We start from the raw sequence: 15,906 nt of genomic DNA on the forward strand, positions 1-15,906 counted from the left end.
ATCTAAGTTGCCCTAATGCTCTTGCTATATATACCCCTTGTATGCCGCCGTTTTGAGATGAGTTGAGTTCGTCAAATCTCTTTGTCGTTGTAAACACTTCCATATAATAAAGTTTCGCTGGCTGACGTCCGTGTTTTTTCCCTCTCATTATTTGAGAGGGTTTTTCACGTGCGTTCTTGTTTCGTGATTTTTTTGTTCGTTGTTCGTTCTTGCCTGTCGCGTAAGAAGGAGCACGCCCCGCCGTTGACAGGGGAACGATTCTTCCGAGGTCAGGAGAAAGCCAAGCCAACGGGTTCCTCTCCCTCTTCTTCGGTTCTTCGTCCAACAGCCAACCACCCCCAGCCTCACTCTGTTGCCTCTCAGCTCTCAGGTCTACTGACTTCCTCTCCGTCTCTCCCAGTCCCAGAGGAAAGGAAGATCGATCTGCTGGTTTCCCCATGGAAGAGGAGGGCAAGGGGAGGCACCGGTTTTTCAAGGTCCTCGTCGGCGACTTCGCCCGTCGCCTCGTCAGTATTTTCCTCCCCCGCGGGCCGCTCCGCCCCCTTCTTTTCAGTTGTTGTGGTGTTTGCATGTGCGCATTTTTTGGTCTGGGTTGTCCCCCCCTTTTTTCCCCTCCTGGACATGCGCCCTTGAAAAGTCATGTTTTATCCGGCCGCGATCCTTTGCATTGCATATTCTATTGGGCTACTGGCAGATGTGCTACCCGATAGGTGGTTGGTGTAAAATCAAATACTTGTATGAAGTTTTTCTGTGTGGATTGGATGCTTCATATGAAGCCCATGGTTGTTATCTCAAATTTTAAAAATATGGTTTGCATGTGCGTCTTCCTAAAAAAACTAGTTCGCATTCCCATGCTTGTGATTTGTACTCCGTAGTATTTTTAACTGATGCGATGCAGTAGACAGGTAGTTCAAAACTCCACATGTTATGTTTGTTCATATCGATACACAACTAGAAAGGACACCAATCTGGCAACGTCTGATTACATGCTTGTTTGCATAATTAGGCCGAGAGAGGTTCGGCATTTCTTCAAAAAAGAGAGAGGTTCGGCTGGTGACATACTGCTTTCCCTATGCATGCATGTTGTCCAAAAGTGGAAGTAAACCATCACATTGTGAGCATACATTTGTGTTGCTCAATGACATCTTGATGTACATAATTAGCAAAATGATGCATTTGCATTTGACTCGCTCTTCACAACTAGCCTATTATATCAAAACTGATATTTGCAGTTGCAGCAAATTGGAAATAGCTTAAAGTATGCCCTAACCTTGCTTCCATATGTAGGAGATACCTCGAGACTTCCTCTGTCACATTCCAGATGTGGGCGGCAGGCGTTCAGACACTTCTGTGGCTTCATCTGCTCAAGTTATGCTTAAGCATTCAAAATGGAAGACTTGGCCTGTTGAGCTAGAGAAAGTTGATCGTCGCGTATTTATGACCACCGGATGGTCGAGGTTTGTGGAGGACAATTCTTTGAGGGAATACGAGTTTCTTCTCTTCAGATATGACATGGACCTGCATTTCATGGTTTCTGTTTTTGGTCGGAATGCTTGTGAGAAAGCAATTCGGTATTCAGGAAGCGGTGCTCAAGCTACTGGGAATCTAGAAGCAAAACTCCGGTCTGATATATGCCCCTCTAATAGAAGGGGACATAGTGCTGATAAACTAACAGAGATCGCTAATGGTCTCATGCATAGTCACTCACTGGTTAAGACACCAGATCAATTTGATACTGAAGTAATATTCTGTTCTAATCTTCTGCAAAGAACTAAATAAATTTTGTGCAGAATAATTTTCTCTCTGTATGTTTTTTGCCTACTCTTTATTCATATCAAGCCACTTTGTTATCCAAATAGATTTAGATCATTTTTATTTGCAAGTGCGGTCATTAAGCTTATGCTAGCTAAATGCCCGTGCCTTGCTACGTTACTTACGAAAATGTACATAAGTTGCGTAAATGTGTTTTTGTCCCTATATGTATATTGCTGCTGACTAACAATTATCTCAAAATACACATCAATCCAAATAATTCTAGGTCAATTATCTTGATTCAAACAATCTTAAAGATATTGGTTGAGTGAAATTACGTTGAGTTTTTAGCAATTTACGGAATAGTCTCAATGGAGTGAACGGACGACCACCAACTCAAATCTTTATAAGTAAATATTTTGAATCATAGAATACACGATTTACAATTATACAACACATGCTGATCTGTAAAAGCACATGAAATTGCTGTTGACTCGAGAAGCTTAGGGTTCAGAAGATTTATTTCTTCATATCACTTGAGGATGTTTTACTCGTTATTTCATTTTGTTATTTCATATTTGTAACACTGAATTCACAGAGGAGCAGAAGCTTAAAATGTTGATTAGTACCTTAGTAGTAATTTTTGTCTCCTTAAGCTGATACATTTATATCAACTTAGAGACCTTTCAAAGGAGTACTAAAGGGCATGGGCATATTTCATCACAGGGCTTCGCTGACCTACATCTTCATGAAGTTGGTGGTTCAAAAGATGAGTTAAGGACATGCTTATTGTTGAAGGGACCAATGGAGGATGACAAAGCTAAAACAATGACTGAAGTAATGAGAAGATTGCATCTTGACAAAGTGACAATTGAATTATTCTGTGCTATACTCTGTTTGTACAAGTGGAATGTGGATGCAGCTGCGGAAGATTTTGATATATGTAGGGGCAAACCACAAACACAGAACCAGTTTCTAAAGAAGAAACTTGTTTTGCAGTGTAAGATTTGTTGGCCTCCTCTCATGTCTCTTTTGCAATGGTAACATGCTGAAAACTTATATTTACATATATTTTTATTGTCCAGTTGATTTTATAAAGATACAACTACGGCGCTTCTTCCCTCTAGAGGATGATTGTTCTACTCAAATATGTGATAGCAGGAACAGCAGTCTTGACGAGCCTAATTTGTTGAGCGAGCCTCTACAATGTGACCAGTCTGCAGTGAAGCGAAAGCTAGTTGACGACCATGTGTTATGTGATTTGTCTTGCAAACAAAAGAGGAGAATTGGCAAGTCGCGTACACAGCAAACTTCTGAAACACCACGAAGATCACCAAGACTGGCACGCCTAAATATTTCTCATGACAGCATAGAGAGCCTATTGAAAGAACGACCTGAAGTGTTAGAATCATCACCAACCAGCACAATAGATAGGGTGGAGGACAGAGCAGGACAAGCACGTTTACTCAACAAGAAGCCAGGCAGTGTCTTACAAGGAGATTGTAAGAATATGATAGGTATTTTGCGTCTCCTATTGGTTAGAACTTATGCCTTCTCAAGCATGATACTCTAGTTGAATCAATCACTTTGTGCCTTTTTAGGTTCCTTCCCTCAAGACTGCAAGAGACTCAAATCAGCACGAGGTGATATGGTCCCAAGTGAGGAGCCTGCACATAGTGAAGAAACTTTTGAAGAACAAATCAATAGAAATGCTTTAGAGACTTCTGAGTCGCTCATACGTACAGGTGTCATGGAGTCATCACCACCAACCAACTCCAAGGTCTCAGCACCTTTGAAAATGAATGAGCTATATTTGACATGGAAGCCCTCATTACATGCAAATCCCATTGAGAAAATTTTACTTGATATTCAACGGGACAACTTTTTAAAGACCATTTCACATGTTCAGGAAATTGTTCGGAGTCATCCTTCAGACCTACTGTGCGCAGATGTAATTGAAACTGTTGTGAAGAAAGAAATTCTTAAATGGGATTCATGTCTTGAGGATATGGATGCTAAAAGGATAGTGATTGCATTTCTGGAGCATGCTAAAAAAATCAAGGAGATTCACAATTTCAACATGAAGATCCGGAAGGAAGAGTTTTCTGAAAAGCTACGAGATCAGTTCAAGTGGCAGCTCAATGAACTAGAAAGTGGATACACTAACTTGGAATTAGATTACAAGAAAGCGACCAGTGATTCTAACATAGCTGTCTCGACATTGGAAGAATTGAAGAAAAGATTGCAGTTGCACACCCTTCTGGATGAGATCAAAGACATGCAGCAGTCCTTGACCACGAAGGAGGATGAAATGCAGAAATTGGTGCATCAAGTTGCTGAGCATGAGAGCTTAGTCCAGAAGTCTTTAATGGAAAGAGTAAGGGTTAAGACAGTTCTGAAGAACTACGAGCAGATTCTTGTTGGACTAAAAAACCGGCTAGCCTCGGCTGAACTTGGAGTAATTGATGTGGAGGCATTGGTCACGGTAGAAATGGATAACATGAGCAAGGAGATCGAGATATCTAAGGGAAGCCTCCTACATATCAATTTCAAGTAACAGTAGAGACGATGATGTCAGGGTTGTGTTCAGTTGTAGGTATTTCTTCTTCTGGCTATGGCTATGTTACAGTTTGCAGTAATCATTTAGCGTTGTCCTAAAAGTTAAAATCCACATCATGCTAACAGGAGAGGCAAAAAAACATTACTACTTGTAATGCGCATACTCTGCCATTTCAACACTTGTCAAGGAGTGTTGTTCTTATACTATATTATTAGGCTACAATAGGATATCACTTACTGCTGTAGTTTACATTATTAAGCAGTCAATTTATTTCTGAAGAGTTGCCAGGTTGTAGAATGCACCCTTCTTGTTCATGAGCTGTGGGTAAGTACCACGCTCCACCACCTTGCCCTCTCCTAAGAAGGCTATTGAGTCTGCATTCTTGATTGTGTTTAGTCGATGTGCCACCACGATTGTGGTCCTCCCTGACATGATGCGATCAAGGGCTTCCTGCACTACTTGCTCTGACTCTGCATCGAGAGCACTTGTTGCTTCATCAAGAAGTAGTATTGCTGGATCACGGATTATTGCCCTCGCAATTGCAATCCTTTGCTTCTGCCCTCCTGATAATTGTATGCCATGTTCTCCACAATCAGTATCATATCCGTCCTTCAGAGATCTGAAAAGGAGTAAGCTTTAAATTCCATATGGATACTGGGAGTACATAACTTTTTTACTGTAACGGAGAACATAATTTAATATGCAAGCGGCAAGTATAATGAATACTTACGAGATGAATTCATGTGCATTTGCGGCTTTAGCAGCTTCAAAAATCTCTTCTTCATCAGCTTCTGGTTTACCAAAGGCAATGTTGTCCCTGACACTGCCAGAAAATATTGCAGGCTCCTGACTTACTAGAGCTGTAAATCCTCGATACCAAAGAATGTTCATCTCCCTCACATCCATACCATCAACCTTTACAGCACCTCTATCAACATCGTAGAACCTCTGGGTCAAACCTATGATTGTAGATTTACCACATCCACTTCTCCCGACCAGACCAATACTTGTTCCTGCTTTGATGTCCAAGCTAAAATCCTGCAAGATTAGGCATTGTGGTCTTGTTGGATATGCGAAATCTACCCTTTTGAACTCTATTCTTCCTTGTATTTTGCTCTTCGGATTGTCCTTTTCCACCTACAGTGCAGTAGCTGTGTTATTTTATGTATACAACAATCTAGCATGATAAAGAATCACTATTTTTGCAAGGCTATAGATTTTTCATCCTATACAGTGCTCATGTGAGTAGTTATGAAAGTGTTACCTGTGAATTTTGTGGAGAGATAGATTTCCTATCTAGCACCTCAAACACTGAAGCAACAGCATTTGCTCCCTTTGCCAGGTCAGATGTCATGCTGCCAGCATCAGCAATCAGCTTTCCTGTGCTCACCAAGACGAAGAAGGTTTTGAAGACATCACCCGCTGAGATCTCCCCAGACTGTGCCAATTTTCCACCATACCAAAAATCCAGTGCCCACGATAAGAATGAGAGGCAAGGTGACAGCCCTGTAGTGATCCCTGCTACCCATGACATCTTCCTTGCTTTCCTCAATGGTTCCTCTTGTGTTTGCTCGAAGAGCTGAAGAATCTTTGATGAGCATCCAAAGGAGGTCACCATCCTGTGGTTGTAAACAGCTTCAATGGCAATCTGAGTACTTTGATGCTGAGCCTTTGCCAAGTCCCTTGACACATTTGAGAGAACTATCTTTTTGGCATAATAGCATATCATAGTAGAGGGCTGTATAGCAATCATGACAAGAGCAAGTTTCCATGCTACTACGAGGCCCATTGTCACCGCAATTACAATTCCACATGCTGTTTGAAGTAGCAGGGAGATTCTGTCTGCGACAAGGGTTTTGACAAGAGAAGCCTCATCGCTTAGCCGAGAGCACAATGAGGCACTTGAATTAGTTTCTTCATCAAACCATGCTGCCTCAAAGGTTAAGATCTTTTCCAGTACTTGTACTCGGATGCGCCTAACTAGATGCTCCCCCATGTAGGCGAAATTATAGTGCTGCAACAGATTAACAGCAATGGATATCATGGACAATGAGCAGAAGATCAAGGCATAGCGGCTGATAATTGCATTCATCTCATTCTGGTCCTGAACAAAGAATGCAGCGATCATTCCTCCGATGCTTAGAGCATAGATGGGCTGCAAGGATCCATAAACCAGTGCTGAGAGGCTGCCTATGAGTGCTTGTTTCCACTCTGGTGCATTCATTGCAAGAAGCCTGGAGAAAGACGGTGCAGGGGGAGAAACAGAGGATTCAGTTTCCTTTGAAACACCTGGTGTAAGTGGCATGGGACTTGCTCTTGACATACTGAGATGGCTGGTACTGGTCCGTGCTGCTGAGGAGGCCCTAAACTGGTCGCTTTCTTGATCTATGTAGCTCACCATCTTCTGCAATTTCACAAGTCGTGAATATGGGCCTCCCTTGCTGATCAGTTCATCATGTGTACCGATTTCAGCTATGGTGCCACCATCCACTACTGCAATCTGATCAGCATTCTTCACTGTGGAAAGCTTGTGAGCTACTACCTGATCAGCATTAACATATAATGAGTGCTACAACGCTAAACAAATCAAGAAATTCTAAGATCAGCATTCTAACTAAGAGTTGGAAGAGCTGAGGTGCTGATAATATACCAGTGTTGTTCTTCCCATAGATGCTTGATCAAGTGCATGCTGCACCAGCTTCTCTGATTCCGAGTCAAGTGCGCTTGTGGCTTCATCGAGCAAAAGTATAGCAGGATTCTTGATGACTGCCCTTGCAATGGCAATGCGCTGCTTCTGGCCACCTGATAGCAATGCGCCACGCTCACCAATCTGCAAGGAGAGTGAAGGCAGCAATAAGGCAAGGGAAACAGGGATTAAGCCGCTTCAATTTTTTTTCCTTGTGATACACATACCTTAGTCTCATATTCCTCAGGAAGTCCCCTTATGAAGTTATGAGCATTTGCGGTCATGGATGCTGCATAGAGTTCATCCATGGTTGCATCTGGCTTGCCGAATAAGATGTTCTCTCTTATGGACGTGCCGAACAGTGCATGGTCTTGGCTGACAAGCCCCATCTTGCTCCTGATCCACTTGAGTTTAAGTTTTTTAATGTCAACCCCGTCGACCTTGACAGTTCCTTCACTGGCATCATAAAAGCGCTGCACCAATGCTATTGCAGTAGACTTGCCGCTGCCACTGGACCCGACCAAAGCAATAGTCTGGCCAGCAGAAATCTGGAGGTTGAAGTCTTTGAGGACTGTCATATTAGGCCTTGATGGGTACACAAAGCGGACGGATTCGAACTCAAGCTCGCCACGGACTTGCTCCAAAACAAGCCCCTTTGGGTCATCATCGTTAATCTGTGGCACACGGTTTATCCGTTCGAGAATTCTCGTGGCAGCAACGGATGCCTCAATGAAATGTTTCAGCTCTGGGAGTGCCATTCCAAGGGATCTGCAACATTTCAGGGTATTATAATCATTATATTCTGCATAATCAAATGTAAGTCAGTCAGTAGGGGAGAAGGGAGAGGCACAAGAACATACAGGCCACCCAGAACAAAGGAGATTCCTGCAGCATATATCCTTCCTCCGCTTTCATGGTGGTACATCACCAGTCTGCTGCCGTACCAGGCGAGAAATGCCCAAATGGCAAAAGAAAGGCCAGTGAATCCGACCGCAAGTCCTTTGGCGATGCCCTGCTTGATCCCCAGGTTGATTGTCTTGTCGAGAATTGATGTATACCTCTGGATGATCCCTTTCTCTGCCGTGAAGGAGTAAACGGTCTTGATCGAACCGAGCGCTTGCTCAACCAAGGAGTTTGCCTTGGCGTACTCGTGGCGGGATTGGCGTGAGAGATACAGAAGGTACTTGCCATAGATGAGCCCAGGGATTATCAGGAGCAGAACTAGAGGGTAAGAAACCAGAGCTAGCCTCCAGGAGAAATAGGTGGAGAAGGCCAGTCCGGAGACGAAGACTGTAGAGTGCATCAGAAACAGAGGAACCTGTTCAAGATAAAGAATCAAGAAGAGCATTCAGCTATACTGTTGTTTCTTCTTGCATCTCAAAGGTTTTTTCTTATACTTCTTTCTTCCAAAATTTGTTTTTATCACGTCAGTGTTTCATCAGTCACCATGTCACTTACTGAAAACTTGTCAAGTTCAGATCAACACACTCCAGTATTCAGTTATCAACTTCAGTAGCAGTGGAACTAAGATACTGCACTCCACTTATTTAATGAAGACGTTTTTTTGGGGAAGTATCTCTAACATTCCTTTGCCTCATTAGGAGCTCCTGACGTGCTCCCATATTCCCTCTGTAGGCCTACCTTTAAGGAATTAAGGTGTAAGGAAAATCACATGAATATGTTGGGGGCATTTTTTATTTGCATGTCCTTCGGCAGTGGTTGACAGATAAAACATGCATGCAGTCTAGCTAGATCCCAAAACAAGATCAAGTGAGGGAAATCTCTCCCTCCCGATTCTATGATTGAGTATCATTTATTAGTCAAACTGTTTGACTCAGCGCTGATTCAGTGACGATCTAGAGTCAGCAAAGCAAAGTAGGTATGCCACCGTCGCAAAGGAACAAAGCACACTAGTAGTATAAAGCACGCATGAATCACAAGGGAGGATGTTCCAGCTTTCCAAGGTAAATCTATGGCTATGGCCAAACAATAGTTACAAAATGCTCCTGGATGATCTGTGAAAGACCAGCACCTTTATTAATTGATTAAGGTCCTTGTTGAACAAAGTAATTAACCACCCAAGTTATGGTTTGCTTGGGTTGAGGAGTAGCTAATTACCTTCTCGCTGAGGACCTCCTGGATGAGGGATGCGTCCTTGGAGATGCTGTTGATGATCTCCGAGGTGGTGGCCTCCTGCGAGTCGAAGAAGGCCACCTCCTGCCGCAGGATGGCCTGCAGGTACAGGTGCCTGATCCGGAGCACCTGCCTCTCGCTCGTCCGGCTCCAGCAATACCCTTCTGCCTCATCCGTCCACACACACAGAAAATGATTCAGGCAACTGACCAAAAAATCTGCGTGTTCGACTTCGGTACATCACTGGGTGCTACGTATGCATCAAAGTGCAAATTCGAGGTTAATTACTAACCCATGGAAGCCACCGCCAAGACCGCGAATGCCAAGTACACGAAATTCAGGCACGACTGCACCAACAACGCAGCAAGGAGTTAGTTTTTGTGCCGGTGGAAAACGTAGGAAAACTACAAATTAAGCCTTGTACTAATGAATAGAGTATATAATCTAGTCCCGTTTGGAAATGCCGGATTATGCAGTAATTTTCTTCCCCTGGATCGAATCCCTGTGGAATTAGTTCACGCGTTCCATAACCCCATGTATCAATTTTTTTTCTTTTCCGAAAAGGATGAACAACGAATGGCCTCTGCATCAATCGATGCACACATTCGTGAAACGGCCGGTCCGCCAAGCTGCCCGAACACCAGTAATTACCTTCTCGACGTCGTGCATGAAGTGCACGGTGGTGGCGCTGGCCTGCTGCTGGGCGTGGCCGCGGCCGAGCGAGTTCATGACGTCGCTGGCGAAGATGAGGAGGAGGTTCGTGGAGCAGCCGTCGCCGATGGCTCCCAGCGTGCCCAGCACCATGAGCAGGATGTCCACCCTGTCGGCGAACTTGAACAGGCCCCCGATGCTCCGCCGCTCGCCGGCGCCCCCGGTGCTTGCCGAGTGGCCGGTACCACTCATCTTTTAGCTGGGTGTGGTAGCAACCGTACGTCGCAGTAGCCACACTTAGCTAGCACAGGTCACTTCGCTGCGGTTGCTGCAACTGCAATGGACTCCGCACTGGGGGCTTTATATAGCACAGGGATATACACACGCGCGCGTTTTCTTTCTTAACTCTGGCTTTGAAAAGTTGGTCGGTGAATGCATGATATACATAGTGTTTGAAATATACAGGAGAAAGAGAGAATGGATCGATCCAGTGCAATCTTGATTTCAGGGACTCTTGCTCTTGCATTGTTCATGTACACCATAGTTAGTTTATTTTAAGAGATTTGCATAATTAATCTGTCAGAGTCTCGATTTCAGGGACCAGAGATCATGCATGTCCATGTTTGCAAAAATCTTTTAGAATCGCCGAAACATCATGTCATGGTTCTTATGGATTTATTTATTTTTGCAAACCGAGAATGCCAGCTCGCTGGACGCCAAATTCATGCTCATTTTGGCTTTGCACGACAAAGATGTACACATCACATTGCAACAGAACGACTGAACGAGTTGGGATCTCGATTCAAAGCATATATATATTTGGAGAGAGTTGGCCTACAGCCCTACAGGATTGCAAACTATAGACTATGTCACGCAGTCACGGCCTCGCCCATAAGTAGTGTTTTTACTTTTTCATTCATTTATGTCATGTTTTAATAGTAGTAATGCTCTCTTATATATAGGCCTACCTTATCTTTACTAATGTTGGCCCTTTTGTTTGCAATTGGGCCTGCAGTGTAGTGTAGGGTTTGGTCTCTGATAAAGCATGCAGCTTGCTATAATTTGCTACTATATATCTTAGTCAAGCAAAACTGCTTTCTGGGGTGGTAAAGTTAACAAGACAAATGGGAAGTCCTTTTAGCCCTACCCTCATTAGTGGTGCCACTAGCTAGTAGTTCTTACCGTGCCAGACTTAAATTGCTACCACCAGTTAGGATATTGTCCATCACAAATTTATCTGTCACGTAGAATAATTTGGACAGGCGTGCGTGTCTGCATATCAGCTGTGTGTATAAAACACACACGCCACCTTGCTTTTCAACAAAAAAGGGTGGGCACAAGTCCATAAGATCGATAAGATTTGCAAACACTATTTTTTTTACTTAAGGATATATGAATAGTTATGAACTCTGTCTCTTATCAAAGATACAGTTGTAGTATTTTTCGACGGTAACATTACAATGTAGACGCACATAACCCAGGATATTGTCTAAAGGATTTAAATGTTAATTAGTTTAATTATGTCATGGTGCTTGTTGAAATTTTCAGTACTAACACGGTGAAACAAATAATACCAATTTTGCACTATAATCTACCAACTTATTCAGGTTTCTACATATAATTAGGTATAAGGAGAATTAAGAATACTAGTATATCATTATAGCTTTCTTCAACCCTAAATAAAAATATCGCTAAGTTAAAGTTCAGTTACTCCCGTTGTTATCCTTCGGTTAGAGAACATGTAGAAACACAATTAATGCTATACATCTGCCTTTTTTGTCCGACACACATCCGACGCTGCAATCAAGCCATCAGCTTGGACCATCTCACGGAGGGAAAGAAGTATCGGATGAAAAACGTTGGATGTAGAGTAGCTTCGAAAAAACACTCCCTCTCGGTGGTGTATGTGTGTTGTGTGGGGTGTGCTCTGCTGTACTGTATGACTAAGGGGTGAGTTTGGTGAGGTTTATTATGATAATCTAGCTTTTCCAACAGTTTCTGTTATTTTTATGTTTGGCTAACCAACTTCTATATGCTTTTGTGTGTATTTTCTCATAGCAGATTATAAAATAAGTTTAGCGCAACACACGGCGATGCCAAATACTGGGCATAAGAGCATAAGAGGCATGTTTGTGTGTGTACTTGCGTGTGATCCCTGTAATCGAGTTGGGGGGGGGGGTGTCGATCAACATTATTATCTTCTCTCACCAATCTCTCTCGGCGACACGTGTCACCGCCTTTTCCAACTTCTCCGTCGTCTCCGTTGGCAATATCTCTCTCCAAAATCTTCCACTTTAGGCCCCGTTCGTTTTGTCCAGCCCGGCCGGGATCAACCGGAATTATCAAGATTTGAGCACAAATTCCCGTTGATCCCGCCACTACTACAGAAAGGCTTATGAGTAACGGTCGAAAAACAACATCAGTAACGGTCGGGGCCGCCGTTACTAACTTCGTGTTACTGATGATGGGTATCATCAGTAACGGTCGCTCCAACCGTTACTGATGTACCATCATCAGTGGCGGGCAGCCTGACCCGACAGTTACTGATGAATACCATCATCAGTGACGGTCACGTTTCCGCGCCCGTCACTGATGATATGTATATCAGTAACGGTCGCTTTGCCACATCAGTGTCGGGCGAGCGACTGACACTGATACATTTTCGGTAATTAAAAAAATAATTAAAACCACAGGAAATACACAGAAAAATATATACAGCACATCACATCACAGAAAAATACACAGCCACATCATTTAAAGCATACAAATGTATATAAAGCCGCATCATTTAAAACATATAAAGAATACAAATGTATCACACTTCACGTCATTGATTACAAAGTGTCAAAATTTCATAGAAGCATATAAAGTATACAAATGTATCTCATTTCAAGTTTGAAACTATTGTTGTGGGTGAACCCTAGTCACCACTTGTTCCACTCCACTCAGGCTTGAACATGCTGGCATTCTCCATAAGGATGTGACAGCAATAGTAGCCATAGTACACACTGTCGGCCGGCTGTTGCTGGCAAGTGAACCTATGGTTGTGGTGAGGCTTGTCTTTATAGCCTTTACCAGCTAGTTTTCCCTTGGTCGCCACTTTTCAGGCAGTGTTAATGAGTGATTTGATGGGTTTCCAGTACCGACCTCGAACACCCTTCTTTGGAAGTAGTGAATCGAAGTAGTACACCGCGGACCAAGGCAAACAAATGAGTAGTGTCACCCAATGGTCTCTGTTTTCAAAAGAAACAAACTTTAATTAGTATCTAAGGGTGTATAAGAAAGACTGAATTAGAAAAAACAAACGGTTCCATATATAAAATTCAACTTACTCCAAATTAAGGAAGAAGAGAATAAAGTCGTGGTCCGCGTATTTCTCCAGACATGCCACCAAGTATTTAGATGTCAGGGTTCTTGAGTGATCCTTTTCTGACTCAACCGATGTCACCGTAGTTGAACACCGCGGGGTCTAGAATGGCTATTTTTTTTACCTCCATTCGCCGCATTTTCCTTATTTGGTAGGCAAACCACAGCCTTAAGAGGTTGATATCAAGCTTTTGGCGATTGAAGAGGTGGAACAGTTCGTTGAACTCCACACCAAAGGTGATAGGACGTTCCTGAATGTTTCCAGTTTCTTGGTCAAAAAGCCATAGTCTCGTGGGATTCACATATTGATTTGTTGGGCATGCTGTTGAGAACCAGCTGATGCTTGCATGCTAGAACTGATGAAGCTCTTGCATCTCTCTGGACACGGCACGCAGGGAATCTTCGGTGACTATCGGTCTTCCAGGATAGTAAATAAGCACCCGGTCAAACTCTCTAGCCACGAAATAGGATCCGTCTTCGAATCTCTGGCCTTGACGGGGGTTCTTCATGAGAATGTCAGGCCTATTGTCTTCCCAGACTCATGTCAGGCACATAGTGCATCTCATCTTGATTGATATTGGAGGACTCCTTGATGGTCTTGCCGCCGCGCCCCCTCTTTTTATGTCTCCTCTTATTGTCCCATGCCTTTTGCTCCTCTGCCTTGTACTTGTCATCGATCTTGCGGCCACCCATGGACTCAGCGGCACCCAAGAGAGAGAAGGTAGGAGGGACTTCTAGCCTGTGCCGACCTTGTGGTCTGGCTATCTTTGAGCTGTGGAGGCATCGACATTGCCCGCTCTTCATCTCCACCGGCATCGACAGGAGGAAGTATCCTAAGGGAAAGGCCGGGCGGCGATTGAGAAGTACCTTTGTGGGCGGACGGAGATGGAGTCATAGAGAGCCGGCGCTGGTTGTAAAGAGATACCAAGCTCCTAGGCCACATAATGCGGTAGTTTGGACAACCGCCTAGGATATCCACGCCTTCCTCCGGAGGTAGCGGGATAGCATAATCACGATGGTCGTCGACGATGGAGTCCACCATCACACTCACTTGTGTGTCATTCATAAGAATGCCGTGCACCAGTGGCGGTGATTGTCTGGGCATCAGGCGGCCAATGGCGCCTACAGGCTTCCCAGGCTTGTCTACGTGGATACGACACTTCACCGGTGCCTGCGCGTAACAAGAAGAAGGCATATGTGTGTAAAATCTTTATTCATGAAGGTAAGGAGTGAAAAAGAGTTTGAAAAGTATGCTTACAAGGATGTTGTCGCTCGGACCTGGATCGTTATCCCGAATGCCCTCGCTTGGGTCCGGTTGGCTAGCGGGCGGGGGGGGGGGGGGTGTCCATGCTAGGAGCCGGGCTGTAACCTAGGGTGTAGGTGTCTTCGTCGTCCATACGTGTGTCGGAGGCGGCGCTGCTCTTCAGCGGGGTGCTCTTTCGCGGGGGAAGAGGAGGAAGGAGGTTCCTCAAACCTTCCACTCCTCCCCCGAGTATGGCGTCAAGGGCGGGGTAGTCTTTGGCCAATGCCGACACCAAATGATGGACGGCTTGCACTGCATATTCTCTTGACACCTCTTGACACACCATAGATGCCTGCTCTCGCGCCTCCACCTTAGCTTGTTCTATTATTTCAGCAAAAGCGGGGAGCTTTTCCTGGACCTTGCTTCGCTTCGGAGCAGGCGGGAAATAATCATCCCAGCAGGCCCCTTCGCCTTCCCCTAGAACACGGCCCGTGTGCTCCGTCTTTTGCAAGACGGCGGTCACAGCCGACTCCCACCTCTTGCTCTGCACGGAGTTGTCAGATGTTTCTGACCTCTTGCTCTCCTCCCATTTGTGGGCATTTTCCTGTTATCATATAAGACAGGACGTTACTGATGTGTTCCCGTCCTTGTTGAGCTTTGTACCAATTTAAATTACAGGAACGTTTAAAAAAAATAAAACCTGTCCTTTTGAGTGTTTTAGAAGATGTACTTGTCACATTCAATAGATGAAATCAAAAAGTTGAAGTTTGATGAATAAATTCATGCATTTTGTCTAGTTTTTTTTGCTAAAAGATTTAAAACCTGTCCTTTTGAGTGTTTTTTTTGCTAAATTTGAAATTTTGGGAGTGACAAAGCCATGTACTAACATGCATACACAAAAGTACATCGATCACACATAATTTCACTTAGTACAAAGTTTGCATTCAAATTCAGTACAAGTACATTACAATGTGATTACTGGTGCTTCTCCTTCCTTCGGTAAGTCATAACTTGACTCCTCGCAGTACTGCTTCTGAGGTAGGTTTTTGTGGTATTTTCTCACTCTCGCTCCCATCACTTCTTCTTTTCCTTCTCCTTTTTCCTCGTTAATATCGTGCATTCCGCTTCTTCGTCATCTGCGGCGGTCGTCGGATCATGGAAACCTTCGTAGTCTTCTTGTGATGTAACTCCGTCCACTCCAACAATGCTTCTTTTCCCTCTTCTTACTACGGCGCGGCCTTTATTTGCCGGGTCATCTATGTAGAATACATGCTTGCATTGTTTAGCAAAGACCCATGGTTCCTCTCTTGCCGGGATTTTTCTCACGTCAACTTGTTCACAAGAGATCTCAGGAGGTAGCACCGTCGTCGTGAACCTGTGACTTTCTTCTTTGTCACCTTTGGTCCATCTTACACGGAACATTAGGATCTTTGTGATCGTGTACTCCAATTCCCAGATCTCCTTGATAACACCGAAGAACGCTTTGGTTTTGCTGTTGTCGTCGGTCGCGGTCTC

At 44.1% G+C, this 15,906-nt stretch overlaps 2 protein-coding genes across 5 annotated transcripts; one reads left to right on the forward strand and one right to left on the reverse strand.

Annotated features, from left to right (window-relative positions):
- The first annotated feature begins 202 nt into the window (after positions 1-202).
- Positions 203-5,791, forward strand: LOC100831234 (B3 domain-containing protein Os03g0120900). Of its 3 annotated transcripts, none has more exons than XM_014899379.2 (6): positions 203-506; positions 1,288-1,740; positions 2,479-2,792; positions 2,911-3,269; positions 3,354-4,348; positions 5,655-5,791. In XM_014899379.2, the coding sequence occupies exons 1-5, from the start codon at positions 438-440 to the stop codon at positions 4,307-4,309; spliced, it is 2,151 nt and encodes a 716-aa protein (XP_014754865.1). In that variant the 5' UTR covers positions 203-437; the 3' UTR covers positions 4,310-4,348; positions 5,655-5,791. The 3 variants fall into 3 exon arrangements, with proteins under 3 accessions (XP_014754865.1, XP_014754866.1, XP_010232255.1); XM_014899380.2 differs by having other exon boundaries at positions 2,914-3,269; XM_010233953.3 differs by having other exon boundaries at positions 204-506; positions 2,479-2,752; positions 2,838-3,269.
- Positions 4,395-10,126, reverse strand: LOC100830015 (putative ABC transporter B family member 8). 2 transcript variants are annotated; one of them, XM_003569656.3, is made up of 9 exons: positions 9,783-10,126; positions 9,424-9,478; positions 9,117-9,295; positions 7,859-8,316; positions 7,226-7,766; positions 6,963-7,142; positions 5,577-6,854; positions 5,043-5,449; positions 4,395-4,931 (listed from the first exon to the last, which is right to left on the reverse strand). In XM_003569656.3, the coding sequence occupies exons 1-9, from the start codon at positions 10,032-10,034 to the stop codon at positions 4,580-4,582; spliced, it is 3,702 nt and encodes a 1,233-aa protein (XP_003569704.1). In that variant the 5' UTR covers positions 10,035-10,126; the 3' UTR covers positions 4,395-4,579. The 2 variants fall into 2 exon arrangements, with proteins under 2 accessions (XP_003569704.1, XP_024314770.1); XM_024459002.1 differs by having other exon boundaries at positions 9,117-9,349.
- Positions 10,127-15,906: the final 5,780 nt, after the last annotated feature.

The sequence above is a fragment of the Brachypodium distachyon genome, chromosome 2, assembly GCF_000005505.3.
Source record: "Brachypodium distachyon strain Bd21 chromosome 2, Brachypodium_distachyon_v3.0, whole genome shotgun sequence".
In the NCBI taxonomy this organism is placed as follows: domain Eukaryota; kingdom Viridiplantae; phylum Streptophyta; class Magnoliopsida; order Poales; family Poaceae; genus Brachypodium; species Brachypodium distachyon.